The sequence below is a fragment of the Hylobates moloch genome, unplaced genomic scaffold, assembly GCF_009828535.3.
Source record: "Hylobates moloch isolate HMO894 unplaced genomic scaffold, HMol_V3 SCAFFOLD_1, whole genome shotgun sequence".
NCBI classification, from domain to species: Eukaryota; Metazoa; Chordata; class Mammalia; order Primates; family Hylobatidae; genus Hylobates; species Hylobates moloch.
Genome location: NW_026652276.1, coordinates 3836684 through 3861879, shown reverse-complemented (window position 1 = coordinate 3861879; position 25196 = coordinate 3836684). Strand labels below are relative to the sequence as shown.

Genomic DNA, 25196 nt, shown 5'->3' with positions numbered 1-25196 from the left:
GGCTGGAGTGCAGTGGCGCGATCTCGGCTCACTGCAAGCTCCGCCTCCCGGGTTCACGCCATTCTCTTGCCTCAGCCTCCCGAGTAGCTGGGACTACAGGCGCCCGCCAACACGCCCGGCTAATTTTTTTTTGTATTTTTAGTAGAGACGGGGTTTCACCGTGTTAGCCAGGATGGTCTCGATCTCCTGACCTTGTGATCCGCCCGCCTCGGCCTCCCAAAGTGCTGGGATTACAGGCTTGAGCCACCGCGCCCGGCAAGGGGATTCTTAAGAAACCTAAAAAATTAGTTCAGGCCATGATGGGAAGGAGGGGTCAGACATGCCACATTACGCCCTCCTCCCTTTGGCATTCAAGCACAACTCACCAGCATTAACATTAAAACAGAGATCATAAGACTGATAAAACAGGCTCTTTGTACTAATAAGATGCCAAATTCCAACTGACTCTAGTATAGCATCACATGACAGTGGGCCCTGAAAGAAAGAGAAATATTTCACCCCAAAATATATTTCTTTGACTTTTTTTTTTTTTGGTGACAGAGTCTTGCTCTGTCGCCCAGGCTGGATTGCAATGGAGCAATCTTGGTTCACTGCAACCTCCACCTCCCGGGTTCAAGCAATTTTCCTGCCTCAGCCTCCTGAGTAGCTGAGATTACAGGCGCCTGCCACCACACCCAGCTAATTTTTGTATTTTAGCAGAGATGGGGTTTCGCCATGTTGGCCAGGCTGGCCTTGAACTCCTGACCTTGTGATCCCAAAGTGCTGAGATTACAGGCATGAGCCACCATGCCCAGCCTTCTTTGACATATTTTGAAATGGCCCTGCAAAGCTGTCTCTTGTGGGGAAAATCTATGTTCTGTAGATTTCCCTTTCCAGGTCTTTTCCTGATCCAGGAGAGATTAACCAAGAGTCTGGCATCTTTTTAGGTTTGATAAGAAATACTCACCATCTATTTCTCTGAAGCCTGCTACCAGGAGGCTTCATCTACATAAGAACATTGGTCTACACAACACCTTATCTTATCCCAGACACTCCTTTCTATTCATTCCAGTTTGTTAGATAATAACTATTTCAACCAATTGCCAATCAGAAAATCTTTGAATCTACCTATGATCCAGAAGCCCCTGCCTACCCTTCCCTGCTTCCAGTTGTCCTGCCCTTCCAGACTGAACTAATGTACATGTATTGATTGGCGTCTGCCTGTAACTTCTGTCCCACTGTTACCAAAAAGGGGTCCTGATCCAGACCCCAAGAGAGGGTTATTGGATCTCAAACAAGAAAGAATTCAAGAGGAATCCGTAGAGGAAAGTGAAAGCAAGTATATCAGAGAAGTAAAGAAATAGAAGAATGGCTACTACGGAGGCAGAGCAGCCCCAAGGGCTGCTGGGTGGTCACTTTTATGGTCATTTCCTGATTATATGCTAAACAAGGGGTTGATTATTCGTGAGTTTTCCAGGAAAGGGCTGGGCAATTCCTGGAACTGAGGGGTCCTCCCATTTTTAGATCACATAGGATAACTTGCTATCTTCGCCATGACATTTGTAAACTGTCATGGCACTGGTGACAGTGTCTTTTAGCAACAGATACATTATAACTAGCGCGTAATGAGCAGTGAGGATGAGCAGAGAACACTTTCATCGCTATCTTGGTTTTGGCCGGCTTCTTAATGGCATGCTTTTATCAGCAATGTCTTTGTGACCTGTACCTGTGCCAACCTTCTATCTCATCCTGTGACTTAGAATGCCTAACCTCCTGGGAATGTAGCCCAGTGGGTCTTAGCCTTAAGATGGAGTTGCTCTGGTTCAAACGTCTTTGACACCCCTAAAATTTATAAAAATCAAGCTGTAATCCAACCACCTTGGCACATGTTCTCAGGACCTCTCGAGGCTGTGACTCAGGCCTTGGTCACTCATATTTGGCTCTGAATAAAATCTCTTCAAATATTTTACAGTTTGACCTTTTTCGCCAACAGACTACTTAACTTCTGTGTCAGTTTCCTCATCTATAAAATGGGGAAAATACCTGTTTCATGGGGTTATTGTTTGGATTAATTGAGTTAATAAACTAGGAAGTCCTAAATAAGTCTTAGTGAAAGAATTAGGCAGCCTCATGATATGGAGCTAGAAATGACTTCATTCATCCACGGCAGTGGAATTTGGGCCTACGTGGGCCATGTGTGGTGCAATCCATTCTGGAGACAGTGACGCTTATGAGTAAGACAAGTGCTCACACAATTCCGGCTGCACCTTCACACACTGCAATCTTCAAGCCCTTATCTCCTCTCACCAGGACTTATGCCGCCAGTGCATACAATCTCTATCCAGCAGATGTGTTTTAATCACCTGCATGTTCCAGGATGGGAAAGGGGGTGGCAGGTGGTGAGGCTGGAGGAAGAAGGAAGAGGAGGGCTGAGGAGCTGAGCTTAGTCAGGGAAACAGGCCATGACAATAAGGAGAGGGAAGTGCAGGGCTCCAAGGAAGACACAGAGGGCACCTGCACTGCCCCACCCCACCCCCAGACTTTGAGGCCTCTGAGAAGGTGGTGTCTTAGCTTAGAAAAACTTGAGAGTTAGCCGGGCAAAAAAGGGAGAGACATGGTCCCAAACACAAGAAATAACACGAGTTGTGTTCTTTCTTTTTTCTTTTTTTTTTCTGGAAACAGTCTTGCTGTGTCACCCAGACTGGAGTGCAGTGTCAGCTCACTGCAACCTCCGCCTCCCGGGTTCAAGCGATTTTCCTGCCTCAGCCTTCCAAATAGCTGGGATTAGAGGGGCGCACCACCACACCCGGCTTTTTTGTATTTTTAGTAGAGACGGGGTTTTGCCATGTTGGCCAGGCTGGTCTTGAACTCCTGACCTCAGGTGATCTGTCTGCCTCGGCCTCCCAAAGTGCTGGGATTACAGGCCTGAGCCACTGCGCCCGGCTGAGTTGTGTTCTTGACCAGTTTTCGTGACTCCCTTCCCACCAACTTAGAGCCAAAGCCTTTATTATTATTATGGGGACAGGGTCTGCCCTGTCACCCAAGCTGGAGTGCAGTGGTGCGATCACGGCTCACTGCAGCCTCAACCTCCTGGGCTCAAGTGATCCTCCCATCTCAGCCTCCTGAGTAGCTGGGACTACAGGCGCGCGCCACTACGCAGCTAATTTTTTTTTCTTTTTTTGTAGCAATGGAGTCTTGCCACCATCAGGAGGCTGGTCTTAAACTCTTGGGCTCAAGGGATCCTCCCACTTTGGCCTCCCAAAGTTCCATGATTACAGGCATGAGCCACTGGGCCCGCCAGCCTCCTTTAGGAAGAAAACCTGATATTGTCACTCCACTGTTAGAAACCTCTCAGTGGGGTTTTTGGAAATGAAAGTCTAACTCCTTGTCTCTTTCTGACCGTCTCCATGCTGAACCTCATCTTTCCGATGGCCCACTCCTCCAGGGGCCTGCCTGACGCCCAGAGCTGCCCCTCGTCCATCACACAGGACGCTAATGGGCGCGGGATGCATCTGGGCGCCCAAAAGAGGACAAGTTGAAATGGATTTTTAAGGTACTTTAAACACATTTAAGAGAGAAAAGAAGGAATAAAAGGGACGTGACAAGAACAGTGGGGTTGGTCATGGCTTGCGCGTCTGACCGCCCGGTCTCCCTCACCGCCCGCACTGCAGGCTGCGGGGGCCGGTCCAGTCCTTTGCACTGCAGGCTGCGGGGGCCGGTCCAGTCCTTTGCACTGCAGGCTGCGGGAGCCGGTCCAGTCCTTTGCACTCCAGGTGCGGTGCTGGACAGCGGGAGCTCCAGCCACGGAGGCCGCTCCTTCAGGGAAGGATAGCCTGGGCTCCTCCGAGCCCCTAAACCCTGCAGACCACGGAGTGAACCCGGGCTGGAACCAGGCGCAAAACCCCCAGCCCTCGGGCGCTCGGGCTCCAGAGGCAACTCGGAAGCCCCGCCCCTAACGCTACTCGCCAATCAGCGGTCTCGAAATCCGTGCCCGCCCCCTGGCCGCGCCCTCTGCCAATGAGCGAGGTCCGAGCGGCCCGTCGTCCAGCCCAGTCCCGACCGAGGCACGCCGCTGTTCGCGTGTCTGGTTCCAAATAAAGTTTTTCGCGACTTTGAATTTTTTTTTTAAAGCGCCCGCTGCTGTCTCGGCAGCCGCGGGCAAGAGCTGCCGAGTCCCCGCCCCACCACTTCCGGTCCCGCCGCCGGGAGCCGGTGCGGCTGTGAGGGGCCGCGTCTCGCAGCAGCCGCCCGGGCCGGGCATGGTGTTGGGCGCCGGGCCCGCCTCGCCTGTCTCGGGGAGCCCAGGTGAGGAGCGACCGTGCGGCTCTGCGGCGGCGCGAGGTGCGGCCGCCGGTGCACGGGCTGGCCTGCGGGCCGGGCGGAGGGCGCGGGCGGTGGCGGGGCCGCCTCAGGCCCGCCGGGTTCCTCACGCCGGGGGCCGGGCGGGCGCGGGCACCCGGACGCGAGGCCGAGCGGCGTGAATGGGAAGGGGCCGCGGGTCGCGGGCAGCGAGCCGGGGGTCGGAGGCGGCGTCGGCGGCCGGGGCGCTGGCCTCGCCCGGCAGTAAGTGACCGCGGCGGCGGCGGCGGGGGACGGCCCGCGCCGAGCACCTGGTGTGAACCAGGCCCTGGGCCGAGCGTGGCACGGACCTGGCCGCGCTCACGCCCCACTCGCGGGATCGGCTGCCTGCCTTGTACGGAGGAAGCGGGGCGTCCAGCGCCTGGCCAAGGTCACCGGCTCGACGTGGCCGCAGAAAGCGGGACTGGACTCCCGATCGCGGCAGGAGTCGCGCTAGGCCGTGAGGAGCGGGGAGGTGAGGGGAGTGACAACTCGAGCCCTGTCCTCGTACCTGCAGCGGGAAGAGTAAGTACGGACGCTTACCTGCAATTGGGGGCGGCCAGGCTAGTTTGGAAAATTTTTACCACAGCAAAGGAGACGAGGAAGGAAGGGCATTTTGGAACAATTAGTGCAGCAGAGTCTTGGTTCCAGACCTAGTTCTGCTGGTGTGTCATCTTGGGTGTGGCCTTCCCCTCCCTGGGCTCAGTTTCCTCATCTGTCACAGGAGAGAATTGGGCCCCCCACTCTGCATTCCCGACCGCCTGGTAGTGGGGGCCGGATGGGTTGGAATAGCCAGAGCAAGCTTCTTGGAGGAGACGTTGGGATGTAGGTAGGAATCTTCCCCTTAAGGAAGGGGTAGGGTTCGTTTGTGAAGGGAAGGAGGGCATTCCAGACCTGGGTATCAGATTGAACAGAAGCTTCTGGAAATGAGCAAGGTGTTGTGAAGGAACAAAGAGGAAACTGGCCTGCCTGGTGCAGAGGAATCCTGGCTGAGGAGTGAGATGAAGGCAAGGGGGAGCATAGAGGTGGGAGAGAGAGAGATTGAGAGAATCTCACCAAGTTTAGTGCTGTGGGGCTTGAGGACCCCCCACCTGGACATACCTGCCTTTCAGGTAGTAGGCAGTGCAGGAAGGGGCAGGTTTACTGCTGAACATAAAAGGGACTGGGCTCCAAAGATGGTCAGTCAACCAGCGTACTCCTGTGCCGAGCGGGAGGTTCCTGGGCACTGGCATTCTGTAGAAGAGTGGGATGTGGACTTTGTTGTGCCCTGATCGGGGCCCCTTTGGCTGGGGAAGTTGAGTGTCCCCTAGTGACCCGCAGTCCCATCCTTTATGCTTGGATTGAGACGTCTCCATTCGGAAGGAATTGTAAATAAGTAGCCCCCTCACCTTGAGCTGACTGGCCCCTGGTGTCCCTGCACAAGTGACATGGCCTGGTTTTGCCATCGCTTGCAGGGATGCTGAGTAAATATCACTTGATGGCACTAGTAAGTTGTACACCAGATACTCTTCTCTGGGCCGTCTGAAAGCAGGTCCCACCCAGAGGAGGAACCTAACTGGGCCAATTACAACTTGTGGAATTTAGAAACTGAGAATGCAGTTCAGAACAGCTGATCTGTTACCGAAATGCTGCCTTAGAGCGTAATTTGCAGGAAAGAGGAAGTTTTGTTTTAAACCAGATCTTCAAGAGTTGCAGCATATTGAAGAAGGAAAAGAATTCTGAAGCAACTGCAGGTATTCAGCTAGCCTCTTGACAGTTTGAATACTTATTTTTTTGTTAGAATCCTTTGGTTTAAATTTAATTTTACAGCTATGGAAACATTCCCAAATTAGGCCTTGGGTTTATCCTTAAAGTGGCATGTGAAAATGATACACATGATAGAAAATTAGATGGTCACTATATTAGATTTCTTAGAATGTTAGGGAAGTACATTTTTTATTATTTTCTATGGAAAACAAAGCACCAGTGTTACATTCTTTTATATCTTGCAAGTCACAGACTTGAAGATAGTAAACCAGCAATCTGACTCTTCCAGTGGAATTGAATATTGGAGCATCTTCTGCCCACAGAGAAGACTTCATCGTGGCGTGATTGGGGGTATAAAAGCGTTAAGCGTAGCCTGCGGGCTGTAGTGGTGCAGAAGAGTTTCTTGGTGGTTGGCCTTTCAGTGTGTGAAGGATCTCTCTCCCCAGGCTCCCCTGAGCCTCCTTCAGTGCAGGTTCTTGGGGAGCTGGCTGTGGCCCTGGTGCTTGTTGTTCTATGGGACTCTTCATTCTGACTTTCCTAGGTTACTGCCTGCTGAACTCATGTTCAAGCATGTTATGCTTTTATTTTTTACTCTTTGCTTCATTTGCATTCCCAAGGTCAGCCAGAGACCTGGTAGTCCTTGTGTAAGGCATCTGGTGCGTCCAGCTGACCCCCAGGTGATGGATGGATGCATGTTTTGGTCCATAATTGGGTGACACTGACGATGTGGCAGGACTGATGTGCTCGAGTCTGCACGCGGGGCAGCAGACTTGGCTGGGAAGGGAAACACTGTTCCATGACAAGGAATCCTTGTGAGGGATTTTTGACAAGATCATTCCAGGTAGGGGCTGAAGCAGGAGAGCTTGACTCTAGATGGTGCTACTGTCTGTGGTAGCTAAAGCCCCTACAGGTGTTTGTGACTATTTCCCTGTGAAGTAACTTCATCAGCTGAACCCAGCTGCTTTGCCCTGGGTGAAGCTGTGAAGATGTGCTCTCATGGAGGTCCACCTGAGGAGATGGCACAGTAGCGTAACAATGAAGAAACTAATGTTGGTTTATTTTCACATTTTTGTCAACTTTATTGAGGTGTAATTGAAATACACTAAACTGCCCATATTTAAATTGTGTAATTGATCAGTCTGAAACCATGACCACACTCGAGATAAAAACATTTCCTGCCCGGCATGGTGGCTCACGTCTGTAGTCCCAGCACTTTGGGAGGCTGAGGCAGATGGATTGCTTCCGCTCAGGAATTCAAGACCAGCCTGGGTAACATGGTGAAACCCTGTCTCTACAAAAAAATTTAAAATTACCTGTACATGATGGTGCCTGCCTGTAGTCCTAGCTGCTTTAGGAGGTGGAGGGTGCTGAGGTGGGAGGATCTCTTGAACCTGGGAGTTTGAGGCTGCATTGAGCTCAAGTCATGCCACTGCACTCCAGCCTGGGCTACAGAGCAAGACCTGTCTCAAAAAACAAAAAACATTTTTGTCATCCACAAGAGGGAAACTAGTGTGTCTGTGGTGACAGCTTCTAGCAGCTGAGTGACTTTGGGCAGCCTACCTTCTGGGCCTCTGTTGTCCTGGGGTCCACATGTTAAAATGGAATGGAGTGGGAGAAGTCCATTCCAACTTTGCAATTCTAAGAGCTTATGACCCTGAAAGTGCAGAGCTGTCTTTGAAGCCTTTAGACCAGTGCTTCTTAAAGGGTTTAGGGTGTGTGTGTGTCCGTGTCCTCTAGTGGAAAAGACTATGCAGTTCAGAAGATCGTATTCTATGTGTTGTTTTTGTTTTGAAAAAATTCTTTAATTTTTTTTGTTTTTTGAGATGCAGTTTCACTCTTGTTGTCCAGGCTAGAGTGCAATGGCGTGATCACTGCAACCTCCACCTCCCAGGTTCAACCTATTCTCCTGCCTCAGCCTCCCGAGTAGCTAGGATTTACAGGTACCTGCCACTATGCCCAGCTAATTTTTTTTGGTATTTTTAGTAGAGATGGGGTTTTGCCATGTTGGCCAGGCTGGTCTAGAACTCCTGACCTCAGGTGACCCACCTGCCTCGGTCTGCCAAAGTGCTGGGATTACAGGCATGAGCCACCGTGCCTGGCCTGTACTGTTTTCATGGTACAAACAATAGAAAATAAAATCTGACACCCTTTAGGGGATATGCAGAAGATGGTGTGAGAAACTGTAAGAAACCTGGGTGAAAAATGGTTTCCAATGCCAATGAGGAAAGGAGTATTCTTATTTGACTTTCAGGATCTTAGCCTCAACCTAAGATTTCTCTGCTTAGGTCAAGCTTTTCACATGGAATTTTTAGATCATTTTCTGTTGAAATGATCAGAGTGGTGTTGAAATAAAATGATATGAAAGCAACAAAGGAAATTATGGAAATACTGAACTGGTGACAATTTATTTTATTTTAGTTTAGTTTTTTGAGTCTCACTCTGTTGCCAGGCTGGAGTGCAGTGGTGCAATCTTAGCTCACTGCAACCTCTGCCTCCTGGGTTCAAGTGATTCTCCTGCCTCAGCCTCCCGACTAGCTGGGACTACAGGTGTGGGCCACCACGCCTAGCTAATTTTTTTGTATTTTAATAGAGACGGGGTTTCACCATGTTGGCCAGGGTGGTCTCGATCTCCTGGCCTCGTGATCCACCTGTCTCGTTCCCCTAAAGTGCTGGGATTACAGGCGTGAGCCACGGCACCTGGCCCTGGTGACAAATATTTGTCCTCAGTCAAAAGAAGTTCCAGTGACCCCCTCTGACCATGGCAAAGTAAGCAAGAGTCAGGAGGAAGCTGAATGTCAGTTTATGTTAGGAACAGAAGGCGGAGTCTAGAGGCTAGTTACTCCGTTATAACTAGTGGGATCATAATGTAAGCTGTGGACTTTGAGTTCTAATGTGTTAATGTGGGTTCATTAATTGTAACAAATGTACCCTCTGGTGGGAGATGTTGGTAATAGGGGAGAATGTGCATGTGTTGGGGCAGGAGGCATATGGAAAATCTCTGTACCTTCCTGTTAATTTTACTGTATACTTAAAATTGCCCTTAAAAAACAAAATGTTAAACAAATTGTGGCATTTCTTCAACCGTCTCCCAGATAGCAAGGGGCATCACCTGTGTTTGGTCTTTGTTGTCCCTCCCAGTGAGCTTGCAGCAGGGGAACCTGCAAACAGATGGGGTGGAAGCCACCAATGAACATAGTCTACTTTGGGACATTAATTTTAATTTAGTCTTGATGTTGAAATTGCCAAAAAATATAAATAAAACACAAATGTAAGTAAATGCAACACAGCATGAATAAATGAGAAGATGCTTATTAAGGCTCTATCCACACCTTTATTAAAAGAGGAAGGAGAGCAAAGAGTGGTGCTCCTCTTCCGCCAAAGGCTGTGCTGCTTCACTTGGTGATGGGCCAGGCCCTGGGACCGTACCATGTGTGTGCATGATCCCCTGCAGCAGGGAAGGGCCGACTTACCCGTGGGCAGTAATGGACTCATGTGGAACCCATTGGTGAGGGCATGCTGGTTGAGAAGCTGTGGAGGCCACCCTAGACCTTGTGTTCCACGGGAGCTTTGTCACAACCACATCCCAGGGCCTGGCACCCCTTGAGTGTGAAATGCATGACTCTTTTTAATTTTAAATTTTTTTTTTTTTTTTTTTTGAGACAGGGTCTTGCTCTGTCACACAGGCCAGAGTGCAGTGGCACAATCACGGCTCACTGCATCCCCAACCTCCCAGGCTCAAGGGATCCTCCTACCTCAGCTTCCCGAGTAGCTGAGACTACCGGCACATGCCACCACTCCTGGCTAATTTTTTTTGTATTTTTTGTAGAGACAGGGTTTTGCCATGTTGCCCAGGCTGGTCTTGAGCTCTTAGGCTCAAGCAATCCTCCTACCTTGGCCTCCCAAAGTGCTGGGATATTAGTTGGGAGCCACCGTGCCCAGCCATGACTCTCTTTTTTAAAAAATGTTAATTCATAATTTTAAAAGTTAGGCTTATAGAGGATGGCATAGAGCTTCTCAAATGTATTATGAAGGAATCCAATCTTATTAATGTGTACAAATTTTTTCCATAACTAAATTGTGGGAAAAAAATCAAAATACAAAAGCACCTGTACATTTTCCTCAATGTCTAATTAGTCTCTGGAGACCTGGTCCTTAACCCTGCTTTCATTGCTGTCTTTCAGGGTAAAGGCAGCAGTAATGCTAACGCTAGCAAGTAAACTGAAGCGTGACGATGGTCTCAAAGGGTCCAGGACAGCAACCACAGCGTCCGACTCGACTCGGAGGGTTTCTGTGAGAGACAAATTGCTTGTTAAAGGTAATGATCATTCGTGTGAACTGTTTTTGTATCCTGTAACAAAAGGAAGTTTGACTGGAGAGTCTTTGGGGATATAAAGCAACCTACTGCTGATAGAAATACCTGTTTAAAAGGTTTTAAAATATAATTGCTTATCTCTTATAGTGAAGGACATTGTACCACACAGATGATATGAGCACGCTGTTGCAGGGAGATGGTATTAGAAACTGCAGTGTGTCTTATACACTTGGGATGTTCTTTGTCACGTCTGCCAAAATGCTAGCAGAAAGAATAAGGTGCTGAGAGTCAGCAAGGCCTAAGACTGGTTTCAGAGCTGCCATTATCTTCCTTTCTTTCTGATTCTCAGCACCATAGTTTCTGCTCTGTAAAGAGGAAGGAGTCAAATTCTGTAATCTCTTAGGATCTTTTCCTGTTTTATTCAGGTCAAAGCCTATGGCGAGTCTTGTGAAAAATTAGTTCTCTTCACGGAATTAATAACATACAGTGTTCTAGAGTTTTAGTGATTTCTGATATCCATGTTGGTGAGGAGAAACTTTATCCTTGGAGAAGGGTTGGTAAAATGTATGAGAGTATGCGTGCATGCAGATATGCATTCATTTGTATGTTTGAGAGTAAATTTTGCATTTATTCATTTAGCAAACTCTTAAAATTTTTGAGTGCTTTGAAGTCGGTTTCTTGGGGGTCATAAGACCTATAAAAGGTGAAGAAACAGTTGCAGCCTTTAAGGAGATTATAATTTGCTTAATTATAATAAAGTTAACTTTGTATTTTATTTATTTATTTTTTTGAGACAGAGTCTCACTCTTGCCCAGGCTGGAGTGCGGTGGCGCAATCTTGGCTCATCACAACCTCTGCCTCCCGGGTTCAAGCAATTTTCCTGCCTCAGCCTCTCGAGTAGCTGGGATTACAGGCATGCGCTACTACACCTGGCTAATTTTATATTTTTAGTAGAGACGGGGTTTCTCCATGTTGATCAGGCTGGTCTTGAACTCCCGACCTCAGATAATTTGCTCGCCTTGGCCTCCCAAAGTGCTGGGATTACAGGCGTGAGCCACTATACCTGGCCAAATTTTTTGTTTTTTTTTTTTTTTGAGATGGAGTCTCCCTCTGTCGCCCAGGCTGGAGTACAGTGGTGCAGTCTTGGCTCACTGCACCCTCTGCCCCCAGGGTTCAAGTGATTCTCCTGCCTCAGGCTCCGTAGTAGCTGGGATTACAGGCGCTTGCCACCACGCCCAGCTAATTTTTTGTATTTTTAGTAGAGATGGGGTTTCACCATGTTGGCCAAGCTGGTCTCAAGCTCCTGACCTCAGGTGATCCGCCCACCTCGGCCTCCCAAAGTGCTAGGATTACAAGCATGAACCACCGTGCCCGGCCATTTTTGTATTCTTAATAGAGACGAGGTTTCACCATGTTAGCCAGGCTAGTCTTGAACTCCTGACCTCAGGTAATCCACCCGCCTCGGCCTCCCAAAGTGCTAGGATTACAAGTGTGAGCCACTGCGCCCGGCCATTAATAGAGACAGGGTTTCATCATGTTAGCCAGGCTAGTCTTGAACTCCTGACCTCAGGTGATCCACCTGCCTCTGCCTCCCAGAGTGCTGGGATTACAGACGTGAGCCACTGTGCCTGGCCTTACTTTATAACAAGTGTTTATATTTCTTTAAATTTTTTTTTTTTTTTTTTTTTTTGAGACAGGCTTTTACTCTGTCACCAGCCTGGAGTGCAGTGGCATAATCATGGCTCACTGTAGCCTCAGCCTTCTGGGCTCAGGTGATCCTGTCACCTCAGCCTCCTGAGTAGTTGGGACTACAGGCGTGCACCACCATGCTTAGCTGGTTTTTTTATTTTTTTATTTTTATTTTTTTGTAGAGATGGGGTTTCATTATGTTGCCCAGGCTAGTCTTGAACTCCTGGGCTCCAGTGATCCACCCACCTCGGCCCTCCCAAAGTGTTGGGATTACAGGTGTGAGCCACCGCACCCAGCAAGTGTTTACATTTCTTACATGTAGAGCAGCTAGAAAGCAGTGAGTTGATTAGTGTATCTGAATTCCCTGTTTTCATGTTGTATTAGGTTGACAACATGGAGATTACAGGCATTTATGTGACCTGAAGAATCTAACAGCAGAAGAGCTGCTGTATGTAAATGTGCTGTGCTTGGCCTTCCCAGACACAAATCACTGTTAAACTGGGGAAGGAATGGGAACTGTGAGGGCACTGGGTTTGTGGGGACTTAACAGTGTCCTCTTTTTCTTTTTTGAGACAATGCAGTGGCACGATCTCGGCCCACTGCAACCTTCACCTCCTGGGTTCAAGCGATTCTCATGCCTCAGCCTCCTGAGTAGCTGGAATTACAGGCACACATCACCAGGCCCAGCCAATTTTTGTATTTTTAGTAGAGACAGGGTTTCAACATGTTGGCCAGGCTGGTCTCAAACTCCTGACTTCAAGTGATTGCCTGCCTCAGCCTCCCAAAATGCTGGCCTAACAGGCATGAGCCACTGTGCCTGGCCTGTACTCTTTTTCTTATTCTCCTTCTGCCCCTGAGTTTGCACTTAGTTTTGGATTATCTAGCCTGATGGTTGGTTGAAAGTGGAGTGAGAATGGTATTTCACATTTTGGCCTTACCTACTAAGCCTGGGAGAACAGTAGATTGTATTCAGCGTCTGTTGTGCTGGAGGCTTTACCCAAGGAGGCCCAGAGGGCGGGGCAAGAGCTGGAGCACCTTATTTGGGTGTGCCTGATAGGACTTGAGTGTCTTCTCAGATTCTGGGCTCCATCTGCGGCACAAGCCAGGAAAATGGTGTGTTGTTGCTGTACTTGGAGTAGACAGTGAGTGCTTCAGTGCCTGAGGAGTTGCAGCGAGGAGGGCCTGGATGTCAGCTAAGGAGGAGTGGGTAGAAGCTGACAAACAGACTGTCCCATCTTCTTTACCCAGTCATCGTCATGGTTAATAGTAGCTAATAGGAGCTTTTGTATACTGAGCACTTAGGGCCAGGCCCTCTGTTGGGCACCTTCTTAGTTCGTTTGTGCTGCTGTAACAAAATGCCACAGATTGGGTAATTTATAAACAATAGAGTTTTGGAGGCTGGGAAGTCCAGGATCCTAGTAGGATTGGTATCTGGTACAGGTAGTTCTCTGCTTCAAAGATGGCACCTTGTTGCTGTGTCTTCACATGGCAGAAGAGATGGAAGGGCAAAAAGGGCCTAAGCTAGTTTCCTCCTGCTCTTTTATAAGGCACTAATCCATTTATGTGGCAGAGCTCTGATGACAGTCACTTCCCTAGAGGCCCCACCTCTTAATACTACCACAGTGGGGATTAAGCTTCAACATGAATTTTGGCCCCATTCGAGCCATAGTAGGCACTTAATGGGGTAATTCTAGTTTGACTTTTCAAAGCCATGCCAGATTGATACTTCATTTTACCCATGAACTGCTGAGACTCAGGTTAAGAAACTTGCCCAGTTTGCGGGTTTATTGCAGCAAGACAGCCAGACCCACATACTGGGGTAGGACAGGCTCTGGTGGGGGCAGATGCGACAAGCAGAAACCAAAGTAGCAGAATAGAAGTGCAAGTCCACAGAAAAGAGAGTTCAAGGAGGCTCTGCGTCTCCATGTCTCCTGCCCTGCTCAGGAGCTCACCCTGGAGCTCTCTGCTGGCTCCAGGGCCTGACAGAGCCCACTAAGACCTACCAACCTGGGCGCCCCACCAGCTCCAAGGAAGGAAATATCTTTGGCTGGGTTGACAGGGCCCAGCTGAGGTTCTTTGACCTTGTGTGACCCATCAAGAACAAGAAGGGTCTCACAAGGAGAGGTGCAGAGCCAACTCTTGAGGCTACCATTTCCATCCTCCCCAGGCACTGGTGGCGATTAAGTTTCAGAGTCCAAAGCACTGGCGATAAATGGCAGTAGAACTCAGTGTAACCTCCCCTCTTGTGGCCTTTCCTTCCACCCACCTCGGGCTGCAGGCCAGGCTGAGTGGTGAGTAGTTTGGGCTTGTGGTGGAGGTTGGGTAAAGAGAAGGGAGGGCCTGATCTGAGAGAGATGGCTGTACACACAAAGTGCAACAAGAGTGCCTGATGGTTCATGCTTGTGGGGTCCTCCCCTAGAGTGCTTCTTTGTTTAGCTTGCCTGTGGGTGGCTTGTTGACCCTGGTGGCAGTCTGGCCTTCTATCCTCTGGGGAGTTATGGCGGAAGTGGTGCTGTGGAGGCTGCTGTGGCTGTTGGAGGGCATGGCAAGGCACTTTGAGGGGTGATAAAGTGAGAATCTTTTCCAGGTGAAATCCAAACTCCCTTTTGGGACTTTGAGAAAAGTAGAGTGTTGGAGTTCAGAAAGATTACTATAGTCAGAACTGTCACCTGGTACTGTGGCTTGTGTAAGGGTGTTATTCACGAGCATCCATAGGTGGTGGAAAATTGTATCAATATGTCTTTGGGACTTTATGCCATAGGCTGGGTTTCCTGAAGAGGAGGTAGGGAGTTTGTCATGCAGGATCCTTACTAAGGGGTACCTTTGGGACAACACCTGTGGGGTAGGCGAGGGAAGCAACACTAGGCAGAGGGAGACTCAAGCGGCAAGGAAGGCCCCACGACAGCCTCTGCTTTGGAGCAAGAGCAAGCACAAGCACGGCCCTTCAGAGCTGTCCCCAGTCTGGTGAGATAGTCAGGTCTTCCTGCTCTGCACCCGTCAGTCGTTAGTTGAGGGTTGCCTGGGACAGGTGTGGTGTGGAGTGCAGGTCTGTGCAGCCACCAAATCCCTGAAAGGGCTGATTGCTGAAGGCTGCCTGCCCACAGCCCTCACTGAGGGGATCTGGGTGCTGCTGCATCACAGCGCCTGGCTCATTGCCTTGTTCACCTGTGATGTGGGCTCTGGTGTGGTGCACATGGCAGTAGGGCTGAGTTTATAGGAGGCAGGAGCTTGTCCCTGGGGAGGGGTGCGAGGAAGGGCCAGTGGTATCTGCACAACAGAGGCCCCTTCTTTTTCTTGAAAGAGTGAGCCCAGTTCGTAACAGTGATGGGAGGCCAGAGTCAGCTCTCCTGGCTCGATTCCAGGTCTCTGGAAACACGTGGCCTGCTTTGGAGTGGCCGGCCATGGGGAGGCCTCCAGATGGCTGCAGGGGCTCCCCCCTCAGCCACACCCACATTTCCTCAGCATCCTCAGTCCAGTTCTGAGGGCACCCTCTGGGCTGGAGCTGGAGTGATGCTTGTAGCTGCATTGCCTGGAGAGTGTAGAATGATGAGTGTTTTGGGCTGCTGTCTGTCCTGACTCCAGAAGCTGGGGTCACTGAGGAGAGAGAGTCAGATCTGCATTTGAGCTGGCCCTGGCTTGGGTCCAGGCCTGACTGGAGGGCTGGCCATTGCCAGTGTTGTTGTTGGCATTCCCTGTGAACTCTGTGTGGCTGAGTCCATCAGGGTCTGAGTCCATGGTGCCCCCTACTCCCCAAACACCCCTCAGGGCAGAATTAATTGCTTTCTTATCGTCTGAAGTTTGGCACTGTTTCCATCTAGTAGCTCAATGCCTGTCTGTCTCCCTGTTCTTTCACTTGTTCACCCAACATACATTGTAGTGCCAGCATACAGTTAGTGACCCCCAAAGACCTCAAGGGGCTCCAGGAGGTCTGACAGGACCCTTTGCCCATGTCAGTCTTTGTTAAATGTGGGGATTTGGAATTGAGCCATTTCAGGGTCATGTCTGGAGTTAGAGGAGCTAAAGGGGGTTGATTCTGTGTGTACCCCTTGTCCCAATCAACCCCTGAGTCCCAGGTGGTTTCTAACCTTCTCTTGTTTTGGCTGATGGGGGCTGGGGCAGTGGGAGGGTCTGGCTGCCCATCTGCCTGAGCTTCCCAGTGTCTAGGATGCAGGGGCCTCCCTCTGTGAGGGCACCTGTGTCTGCCTGAGCTGTCCAGTCACGGGTGGGACCCCTCACCTTCCTATATGAGGTCTGCCACATGTCCCCATTTCAGTGTTGTGGGAGAAAGAGAAGCATTTACTATTTTCTGGAACCACTGTCTCCAGCGTGTCCTGGCGCGGAACTCTAGCAGGGCGGGCTCAGGGTGTGGCATGCCACATTGTCAGGGTAGTCGCAGCATTTAGCAATGTGTGCAGCTGGGAGGTTCTGTGCTACAATACATATTTTAAAAACTAGAACAGTGGCCCAAGGGGAGGAATCCAGCTAGTGCGGATGTAAGGCAGTTGGCCACGGGCTGACCTTTACATGCTTTGTTGGAGGGTTAAAGTGGAGCTGCCCCAGGAAACTTGGCAGCCCCTCAGGTGTACCACATAGCCCAGTGGGCAGGGAGGACCCTGTGGAAGCATAGATGAGGGCTCAAGTTGACATCATCTGCATTTGTGTTCAAAGTAAGTGGTAGGAGGCCTGTGGGCTCCATTCTTAGTGATACCAGGCTCTGCTACAGGGGCTGTGACTGCTTTTCAGAGTTATAGCCTTGATCCTCCAGAGCCTGGAGCACTGTGGGCCTGCACTCTGTAGTGTGAGGCCTCAGCCATGGTGGTGCTCTCTCTGGAGGGGCTGAGGCCCTGTGTGTGAGTCAAGTGTCTCCCAGATGTGAAGCATGCAGAAAAGGTGGATTTGAGGATTTTAATGCATAAAGGCAGTGGGAAGCTAAGAAATAAACTTCTAGTTCTAGAAATCTGTGAGGCAGTGGTTCAGGTTTAAGGAAGTAATCAGGTCACCTGGAAAGTGGCAGCTGTCTCTACCTAGGTTGCAGGGCTCGGCAGCTCTGCCTAGTGTTGTCTGATGGGGCTTGGAGCTGGCTTTTGCCAAGAGTCATCTGCCTCTGTGACCAGGCTTTTGTCTTTGTCAGCTTGGGCTGCTGTAACAAAGGACCGTAGATAGTTTGGCCTAAACAATAGGCATGTGTTTCCCTTGTGGAGGCTGGAAGGCCACGATCAAGTTCCTGGTGAGAGCGCTCTTCCTGGCTTGTAGATGGCCTCTTCCTGGCTGTGTCTTCACATGGAGGAGAGAAGGGGAGCTCTGGTCCCTCTTTGCTTTTTTTTTTTTTTTTTTAAATAACAGCATGAATCCCATCACGAGGCCTCCACCTCCATGATCTGATCTAAACCTAATTACCTCCAAATACCATCACATTGGGGGTTAGAGCTTCAACATATGAATTTGGGGGTGGAGGGCATAAATTCAGTCCACAGCGCCTTTGGAATGCCTCAGTTCCCAACCATGTGAAAAGAAACATTCTTGGGTCTTAGAGGAAACTCACAGCAGGGGCACTGCCACCCTGTAGGCAAGTATGCTTATGTGTCCCCCTTTTCCCGAGCACCCCATGTGTGCCCAGCCCCAGTGCCAGGTACTGAGCTCATAGGGCTGGGGCAGATTACATGGCCCCGCCCACAGGGTATGCAGGGTCAGGGAGCAGGCGGCAAGGAGCCAACAGGAGCCCTGTGTTAGGGCCAGGGCAGGAGAAGGTGAGTACTTGCTGGGCGGGGACCTCTGTGGTGATCAGGTGGATTTTGCAATCTGATATTTCAGTGTAGTCATGCTTCAAATGGGTCCTGTGGTTTGATCTTTAGTTAGAAAGGAAAAGAGTCTAATCTATCAGAAGCAAGTTATGCAGCCACGGAATTGTGCAAGGTGTCAGCCAGGTGCCTCCCAGAAATGCCGGGTCACATCTTGGAATAGGCAAGACTTGAGCAGTTTTAAAAGTATCTTCATTTCTCATTACCTTGTAGGTGGGTGGCATTCTTCAGGTGGTGAGGGTGTGCAGAGAAGGGCCACTGCTTTGCCCAGAGGCTGCCAAGCTTTGCTAATCGTCTTATTGTACCTTGACTCTAAGGTGATAACTGTTGATGGTAGTGAATTCTAATTTGCCCTCATTGGAAGTGCGGCAGAACTTCTTGTCATTTGTGACAACTTCCTGAGAGGAGCACTGTGGGAGCGTGCCTGGCTTATTTTCTGCCCCGGTGGAACTAAAATGCCAAGCATCTTTATTGAAATCCTGTGCCCCAGGATTGTAGTCCTTGCTTGCACTGTCTCTTGGACCAGAAGCCTGCGGGGACTCTGACTGTGGTGGGATCACTGGTAGGCTGGGTCCAGGAGCTCCCTCAGCCTGCCCTCCTTCCGTGAGTGAACTGCACCGAACGCCTGATGCTCATCTTGGAATTCAAATTCTTTTTTTTTTGAGACAGGGCCTTAGTCTGTTACCCAGGCTGGAGTGCAGTGGCATGATCTCAGCACACTGTAACCTCTGCCTCTCAGGCTCAAGTGATCCTCCCACTTCAGCCTCCTGAGTACCGGGAGTACAGGTGCATGCCACCACGCCTGGCTAATTTTTATATCTTTTGTAGAGACAAGGTTTCGCCACGTTGCCCAGGCTGGTCCCAAACTCCTGAGCTCATGCGATCTGCCTTCCTCAGCCTCCCAAAGTGCTGGAATTATAGGCATGAGCCACTGCGCCCAGCCCTGGGAGAAAATTTTAAAAATTCAGAGACCTAAGTTCTACCTGAAACTCTTGATATAATTGGTCAAGGTTAGGGCTGGGGCATTAGGGTTTTTAAAAGCTCAGCAGGTACTAGATTGTGGTAATGGATACATAGCTCTAAAATTTACTACAATTTATTGAATCATTTACTTAAAATGGGTCTATTTTACAGTATGTAAATTGGTCCCTGACAAAGCTGTCAAATGTCAAACCAGCAAAACACTCCCCGAGTGACAAATGTGCAGCCAGGGCTTCCGTTCCTTTCTTTATCAGGTGTTGTCTGGCATCTTCCTGGCTGTCACTTTGCTGGCCCCTGAGTGCCTCTTGCTCCCGCACCTCTATCCCCGTAGGAGAAGGGGCCTGGCTCTGTTGCCCATTTCTTCCCACTCCTCTGCCCTACCACATCACAGTCTTAGCACTGGTCAGTGGCCTCACTCCTCATTGTCCGTCTGTGCCCAGACCTCACCTCTTCCCTTGTCACTAGACTGTCCTCTTGAACCTTTTGCTTCTGTCATGCTGGCCCCTCTGCTTACAATCCACAGTCACTTACCATGCCGTCTGGACACATTTCTAAATTCTCGTAGGAAAAGCTGGATGACAGGAGTTACCACCCTCTACTGAGGTGGCTTGGGCCACTGCCAGAGTCACGCCAGGGAAAGCTGGATTCCAGTGGCCAGCATCAATCTCTCAAAAGAAGGGCTCTCAAGAACAGTTTCTTGTAAATTCTAATCAACAAAATATAAATAATACAGAATAAAATGTTAGTATTTGCTTTAAGATCAAGTTTAATTATATAGGTAACCCTTATTTAAAGGTGATCACTATGAACAACTCATTTGCTCTTCACCTGTGTAGGTCACACCTGTCAGATGTGACCAGCGTTGGGTGCTGTGGTCCAAGGTTCTGTTGTCTTTCTCTATCCTCTGCCTTTCCCACACATTGCTCTAAGGAAGGGCAAAATCTGGCCCATCGGAAAGACAGCTATGTATCAGTGCGGGCATGGGAAGAATAATGGTGAACCTTTCCTAGGATCACCATCATTATATTTTGTTAAGTAAATATATGTATATATTTTACGTTTTTGTAGCGACAGAGTCTCAGTATGTTACCCAAGCTGATATGAAACTCCTGGCTTCAAGCGATCCTCCTGCCTTAGCCTCCCAAAGTGCTGGGATTATAGGTGTGAGCCACCACACCCAGTCAAGGGAATGTTTTTTAATGTAGGGGCCACCACGTAAGACTGCCAGGAAGATAGGCTCCCAGGGTTGTATTTAGTCACAGAACTTGCTGTATTTCTAATCATGGCAAGTGGGTGAGCTGTTTCTCCTCTTCTCCCCACACTCAGCTCCGCTGAAGAGATCTGCCCTTTTTCTCAGTGTGAGAAGCTTGCCCTGGCCAGAACATGTCCTGGCCCCGAGAGGGAGCGGCTGTGGGCGGGCCTCTCCCTTTCTCCAGCTTCTCCACTGTCTGTCTTCACCTTTGGTGCCCATTCCATATACCTGGGTCCTAGAAGGAATGCATTTAATGGGCCACGTGCCTCTACACAGGTGCTTAGTTGTAGCATATAAATAGCTGAGATAAGAGGCCTGCAGGACCCTGAGCCTCGGAGTAGAGCCCTCAGCTAGTCTTCTCATTCCTCCACTCGGTGGTCAGCTTTGCGAGCATTCTGGCCGCCACTGCCCCTTCCCCTTGCCGCCTTTCCCCACTTCACTTCTTGAAGGAATTGTGCTGCAGCTATTTTGACCACACATTTGCTTCTTCACTTTGTACTCTGGGTTCCATCTCTCTTCCTGCTTTCCTGCTGTTTTGAATGCGAATTAGCAAGGTCTGATCCACTTCCAATGGCCTTTCCCCTTGGACACTCTGTGCTCTTTCACTGAATCACCACGTTCCCAATGGCTGTCCTGCTTTTTGGCATGTTTCTCATCTGTAACTTTCCCTGTTCTTTGGCCATTGCTTTCTCCAAGGTTCTTTTTTCTCCCTTTTGTTGACCTTACCCAATCTCATGATGACAGGTGGCATCACTTTGCAGGAACCCCTCACCTTTGCCCTCATTGTGCCCCCAGCCTTGTTCTCCTCTTCTTCCCCCTCCCCTACTCTTCCTCTTCCTCCCCCTCCCCTACTCCTCCTCTTTGTCTCTCGTGGCTTTCTGGCACTCCCACATCCCAGCACATCACCCCTGGGTGCCATCTTTGACCTCCTCCACCCACTCACAGTTGCTGGAACCTCTCCATTCTGTTTGCTCTGAAGCCCCCACACTTTTCTGCCTTTGCCAGGTGCTTGCTGCCCATCTCTTAGGTCACCTGGCCTCCACTTTGCCCTTTTAAGGTTGTCCTCTTCAGGCAAAGTTTAGAAACTTCTGTTCAGAAATCTCCGATGGTTCTCTCCACGCTCCTGTTTCTATTTTTCTGCTTTGTTTCCCAGTGCTCTGCTGTTGTTTTGGGACCTTTGTTCTGGCCACACTGGATGCTGTCTGGTTTCTGTGCTTTTCCGTGCACTGTGCTTTCGCACATTGCTAATTTATCTGCTTGGAATACTCCTCTTTTCCCCTAACTCTGCAGGACTAAATTTTACTTACTTGCCAAAGCCCAACTCAGAAACTTCCTCTTTCCTTAGTCCCCACAGCTGGAGAGAATCTCTCTGTCCCAAAGACCCCAGAGCACACTACTTTCTGTCTGAGGCACAGAGGACTTTGCTGGGTCAGTTATTTCAGAGGGTACCCTTCTCCATGCCCTGCTAAACTGCAGGTTTTTGTTTTTAATTAATTAGCTGTTTATTGTAAATATTTAAGGTATACAACAAGAATATTTTTTTTTTTTTGAGACTGGGTCTCACTTTGTTGCCCAGGCTGGAGCACAATGAGGCGATGATTGCTCATTATAACCTCAAACTCCTGGATTCAAGTGATCTTCCCACCTCAGACTCCTGAGTAGTTGGGACTACAGGCATGCACCACCATGCCTGACTCTTTTTTGTTTGTTTGTTTGAAGAGGTTGGGAGGTTGTGGAAAAAGGCAAAAAAAAAAAGAGATGGTGGTCTCACTGTGTTGCCCAGGCTGGTCTCAAACTCCTGGCCTGAAGCAATCCTCCTGCCTCGGCCTCCCAAAGCACTGGGATTACAGGCATTAGCCACAGTGCCTGGTCCAATATGCTGCTTTGATAAACATAGTAGTAGGTTGTTTACTACAGTCAGGTGAATTAATATATTCATCTTCTCATATAGTTTACCTTTTTTAAAATGGTAACACCTGAATCTACCCAGTTGGCAAATTTCCAGCATATAAAACAATATTTATGAACTGTAGTCATCATGCTGTACTTTAGATCTCTAGACTTATCCGTCCTGTATAACTATAACTTTGTATCCTCCCCATTCTGCCCCCTTCCCCACTCCCATGCCCTAGTCACCACCGTTTTCTGTTTCTTCATTTTGACTTTAGATTCTACATATATGTAAGATCATGTAGTATTTGTCTTTGTGTGTCTGGCTTATTTTATATAGCATAATGTCTAGATTTACCCATGTCTAGATTACCCAAATGACAGGATCTCTTTTTTAAGGCTGAACAGTGTTCCAACATATATACTGTGTATACCACAATTTCTTTATCCAGTTGTCAGTGACGCTTAGGTTATTTCCATATTTTGCCTATTGTGAATAATGCTCCAATGAATATGGAAGCACAGGTATCTGTTCCACATACTGATTTTGTTGTCTTGGGTAGATAACCAGAGTGGGATTGCTGGGTGATATGGTAGTTGTATTTTTAATTTTTTGAGGAACTTCCATACTGTTTTCCATAATGGCTATACCAAGTTAACAGCTCTGCTATCAGTATACAAGGGTTCTCTTTTTCCACCTTCTTACCAACATTTATCTCTTTTTTTTTTTTTTTTTTTTGAGACGGAGTCTCGCTCTGTCGCCCAGGTTGGAGTGCAGTGGCGCAATCTCGGCTCACTGCAAGCTCCGCCTCCCGGGTTCACGCCATTCTCCTGCCTCAGCCTCTCCGAGTAGCTGGGACTACAGGCGCCCGCCACCACGCCTGGCTAATTTTTTGTATTTTTGGTAGAGACGGGGTTTCATTGTGGTCTCGATCTCCTGACCTCGTGATCCGCCCTCCTCGGCCTCCCAAAGTGCTGGGATTACAAGCGTGAGCCACCGTGCCCGGCCAACATTTATCTCTTTTTGATAGCAGCCATTCTAACAGGTGTGAGGTGATTTCTCATGATTTTGATTTGTATTTCCCTGATGTTCAGTGATGTTGAGCACCTTTGCATATATCTGTTGGCCATTTTTATTTCTTATTTGGAGATATGTCTATTCATGTTTTTTGCCCATTTTTAATTTTCTTTTTGCTATTGAGTTGTGTGATTTCCTTATATATTTTAGATGTTAATCTGTTATCGAATATATGACTTGTAAATATTTTCTCCCAATTCATAGACTACCTTTTCTTTTCTTTTTTTTTTTTTTTTTTGAGACGGGGTCTCACTCTGTCACCTAGAGTGAGTGGTGTAGAGTGCAGTGGTGTGGTCCCGGCTCGCTGCAGCCTCAACTTCCCAGGCTCAGGTGATCCTCCCACTTCAATATCTTGAGCAGTTGGGACTATAGGTGTGTGCCACCACACCCCATTAATTTTTGTATATTTTGTTAAAAAAAGAAAAAAGGTTTTGCCATATTGCCCAGGTAGGTCTTTAAACTCCTGGGCTCAAGCTATCTACCCACCTGACCTCACAAAGTATTGGGATTACAGGCGTGAGCCACCATGCCTGGCACATAGGCTGCCTTTTTATTCCGCTGATTGTTTCCTTTATTGTACAGAAGGTTTTTAGTTTGATGTAATCCCACTTGCTTATTTTTGCTTTTGTTCTCTGAGCTTTTGGTGTGATATCAGAAAAATCATTGCCAAGGCCCATGTCAAGGAACTTATTCCCTATCTTTTCTTCTAGGAGTTTTATACTTTCTGGTCTTACATTTAAGTCTTTAATTCATTTTGAGTTGATTTTTCATGTATGGTATAAGATAAGGAGCCAATTTTATTCCCTTGCATGTGAATATCCAGTTTTCCCAACACCATTTATTGAAGGAGCTATCCTTTCCCCATGGTGTTTTCTTGGTACCTGTGTCATAAATTAGTTGACTTTTATATGCTTAAGTTTACTTCTGGACTCTTTTCTGTTCTACGTGTCTGTTTTTATGCCAGTACTGTGCTATTTTGATTTCTATAGCTTGAAATCAGAAAGTGTGATGCTTACAACTTTGTTCTTTCTCAAGTTGCTTTGGTTTTTCAGGGTGTTTTGTGATTCCAGACACATTTTAGAATTGTTTTTTTAATTTCTGTGAAAAATGCCATTGGAATTTTGATAGGGATTGCGTTAAATCTGTAGATTGCTTTGGGTAGTATGGACATTTTAACAATATTAATTCTTCAAATATGTGAACATAGTATATCTTTCCATATATTTATTTGTGTCTTCTTTAATGTCTTCATCAATGTTTTACAGTTTTCAGTATACAGATCTTTTATCTCCTTAAATTTATTCCCAACCATTTTATTCTAAAGTGGGTGTGCGTGTGGGGAAGGGGGGGCAGTCTTTAGGGCTTTCTGCATATAGTATCATGTCACCTGAAACTGGGATAATTTTATTTCTTTCTTTCTAGTTTGGATGCCTTTTATTTGTTTTTCTTGTCTGGTTGCTCTGGTTTAGACTTCTAGTACTGTGTTGAATAGAAGTGGTAAGCAGGATTGTGTCGGGGGTTTGCAGTTTTGTCCTGCAGAGGGGGTGCTGGGCTTAAACACCAAATGAATGGCTTGTAGAAGAGGGACTTTGATGTCTGAGGCCCTGGGGCAGAGGACTGGGGCCAAGAAATGCAGCTATGAGGGGGTAACTGGAAGATAGCACTGGGAACAGACATAGACACAAGGTGCATATAGATCAGATTTTGAGAGGAATCATTCCAGTACTTGGAACCACTTTTAAAAACACTGTAGTGACTGGCTACCTATAAGTCATTTCTATGTTAATTTAAAATGTTTTTCTTTTACATTAAAGTGAATATTCAAGGACTTTTGACTGAATTTCTTGGCATTCTGCAAGTCACTTTGTATATCGAAAGCAGCTAAATGGCTTAAAGTCTAAACTTTAGACCAGGTTTTATTCAGTCCATCCATTTTTTTTTTTTTAATTCAGTGTTCTAGAGGAAATTGCCAATTTAGAACTGGTGATTTTATGTGGAGTAATTGACTAATATTAATAATAATTTCTTTGTTTCTACAGAGGTTGCAGAACTTGAAGCTAATTTACCTTGTAAGTATAGCATCTCCAAACACTAAGTACTGTGAAATAACTGCATGAAGAAAACTTTCTATGT

The 25196-nt window shown here is 48.1% G+C and overlaps 1 protein-coding gene across 5 annotated transcripts in view; it reads left to right on the top strand.

Moving 5' to 3' along the window:
- The first annotated feature begins 4149 nt into the window (after positions 1-4149).
- UBE2F (ubiquitin conjugating enzyme E2 F (putative)) overlaps positions 4150-25196 on the top strand; it is a 74989-nt gene continuing 53942 nt past the window's right edge. For 2 of the 5 annotated variants that reach the window (XM_032753358.2, XM_058436881.1), the window contains exons 1-3: positions 4150-4284; positions 10245-10378; positions 25103-25132. In XM_032753358.2, coding sequence (XP_032609249.1) covers positions 10261-10378; positions 25103-25132 — 148 coding nt within the window. In that variant the 5' untranslated portion in view covers positions 4150-4284; positions 10245-10260. Of the gene's footprint in view, positions 4285-4601; positions 4843-5928; positions 6051-10244; positions 10379-25102; positions 25133-25196 lie in introns of those variants that run through there. The other 3 variants (XM_058436884.1, XM_058436897.1, XM_058436887.1) reach the window with 3 other exon arrangements.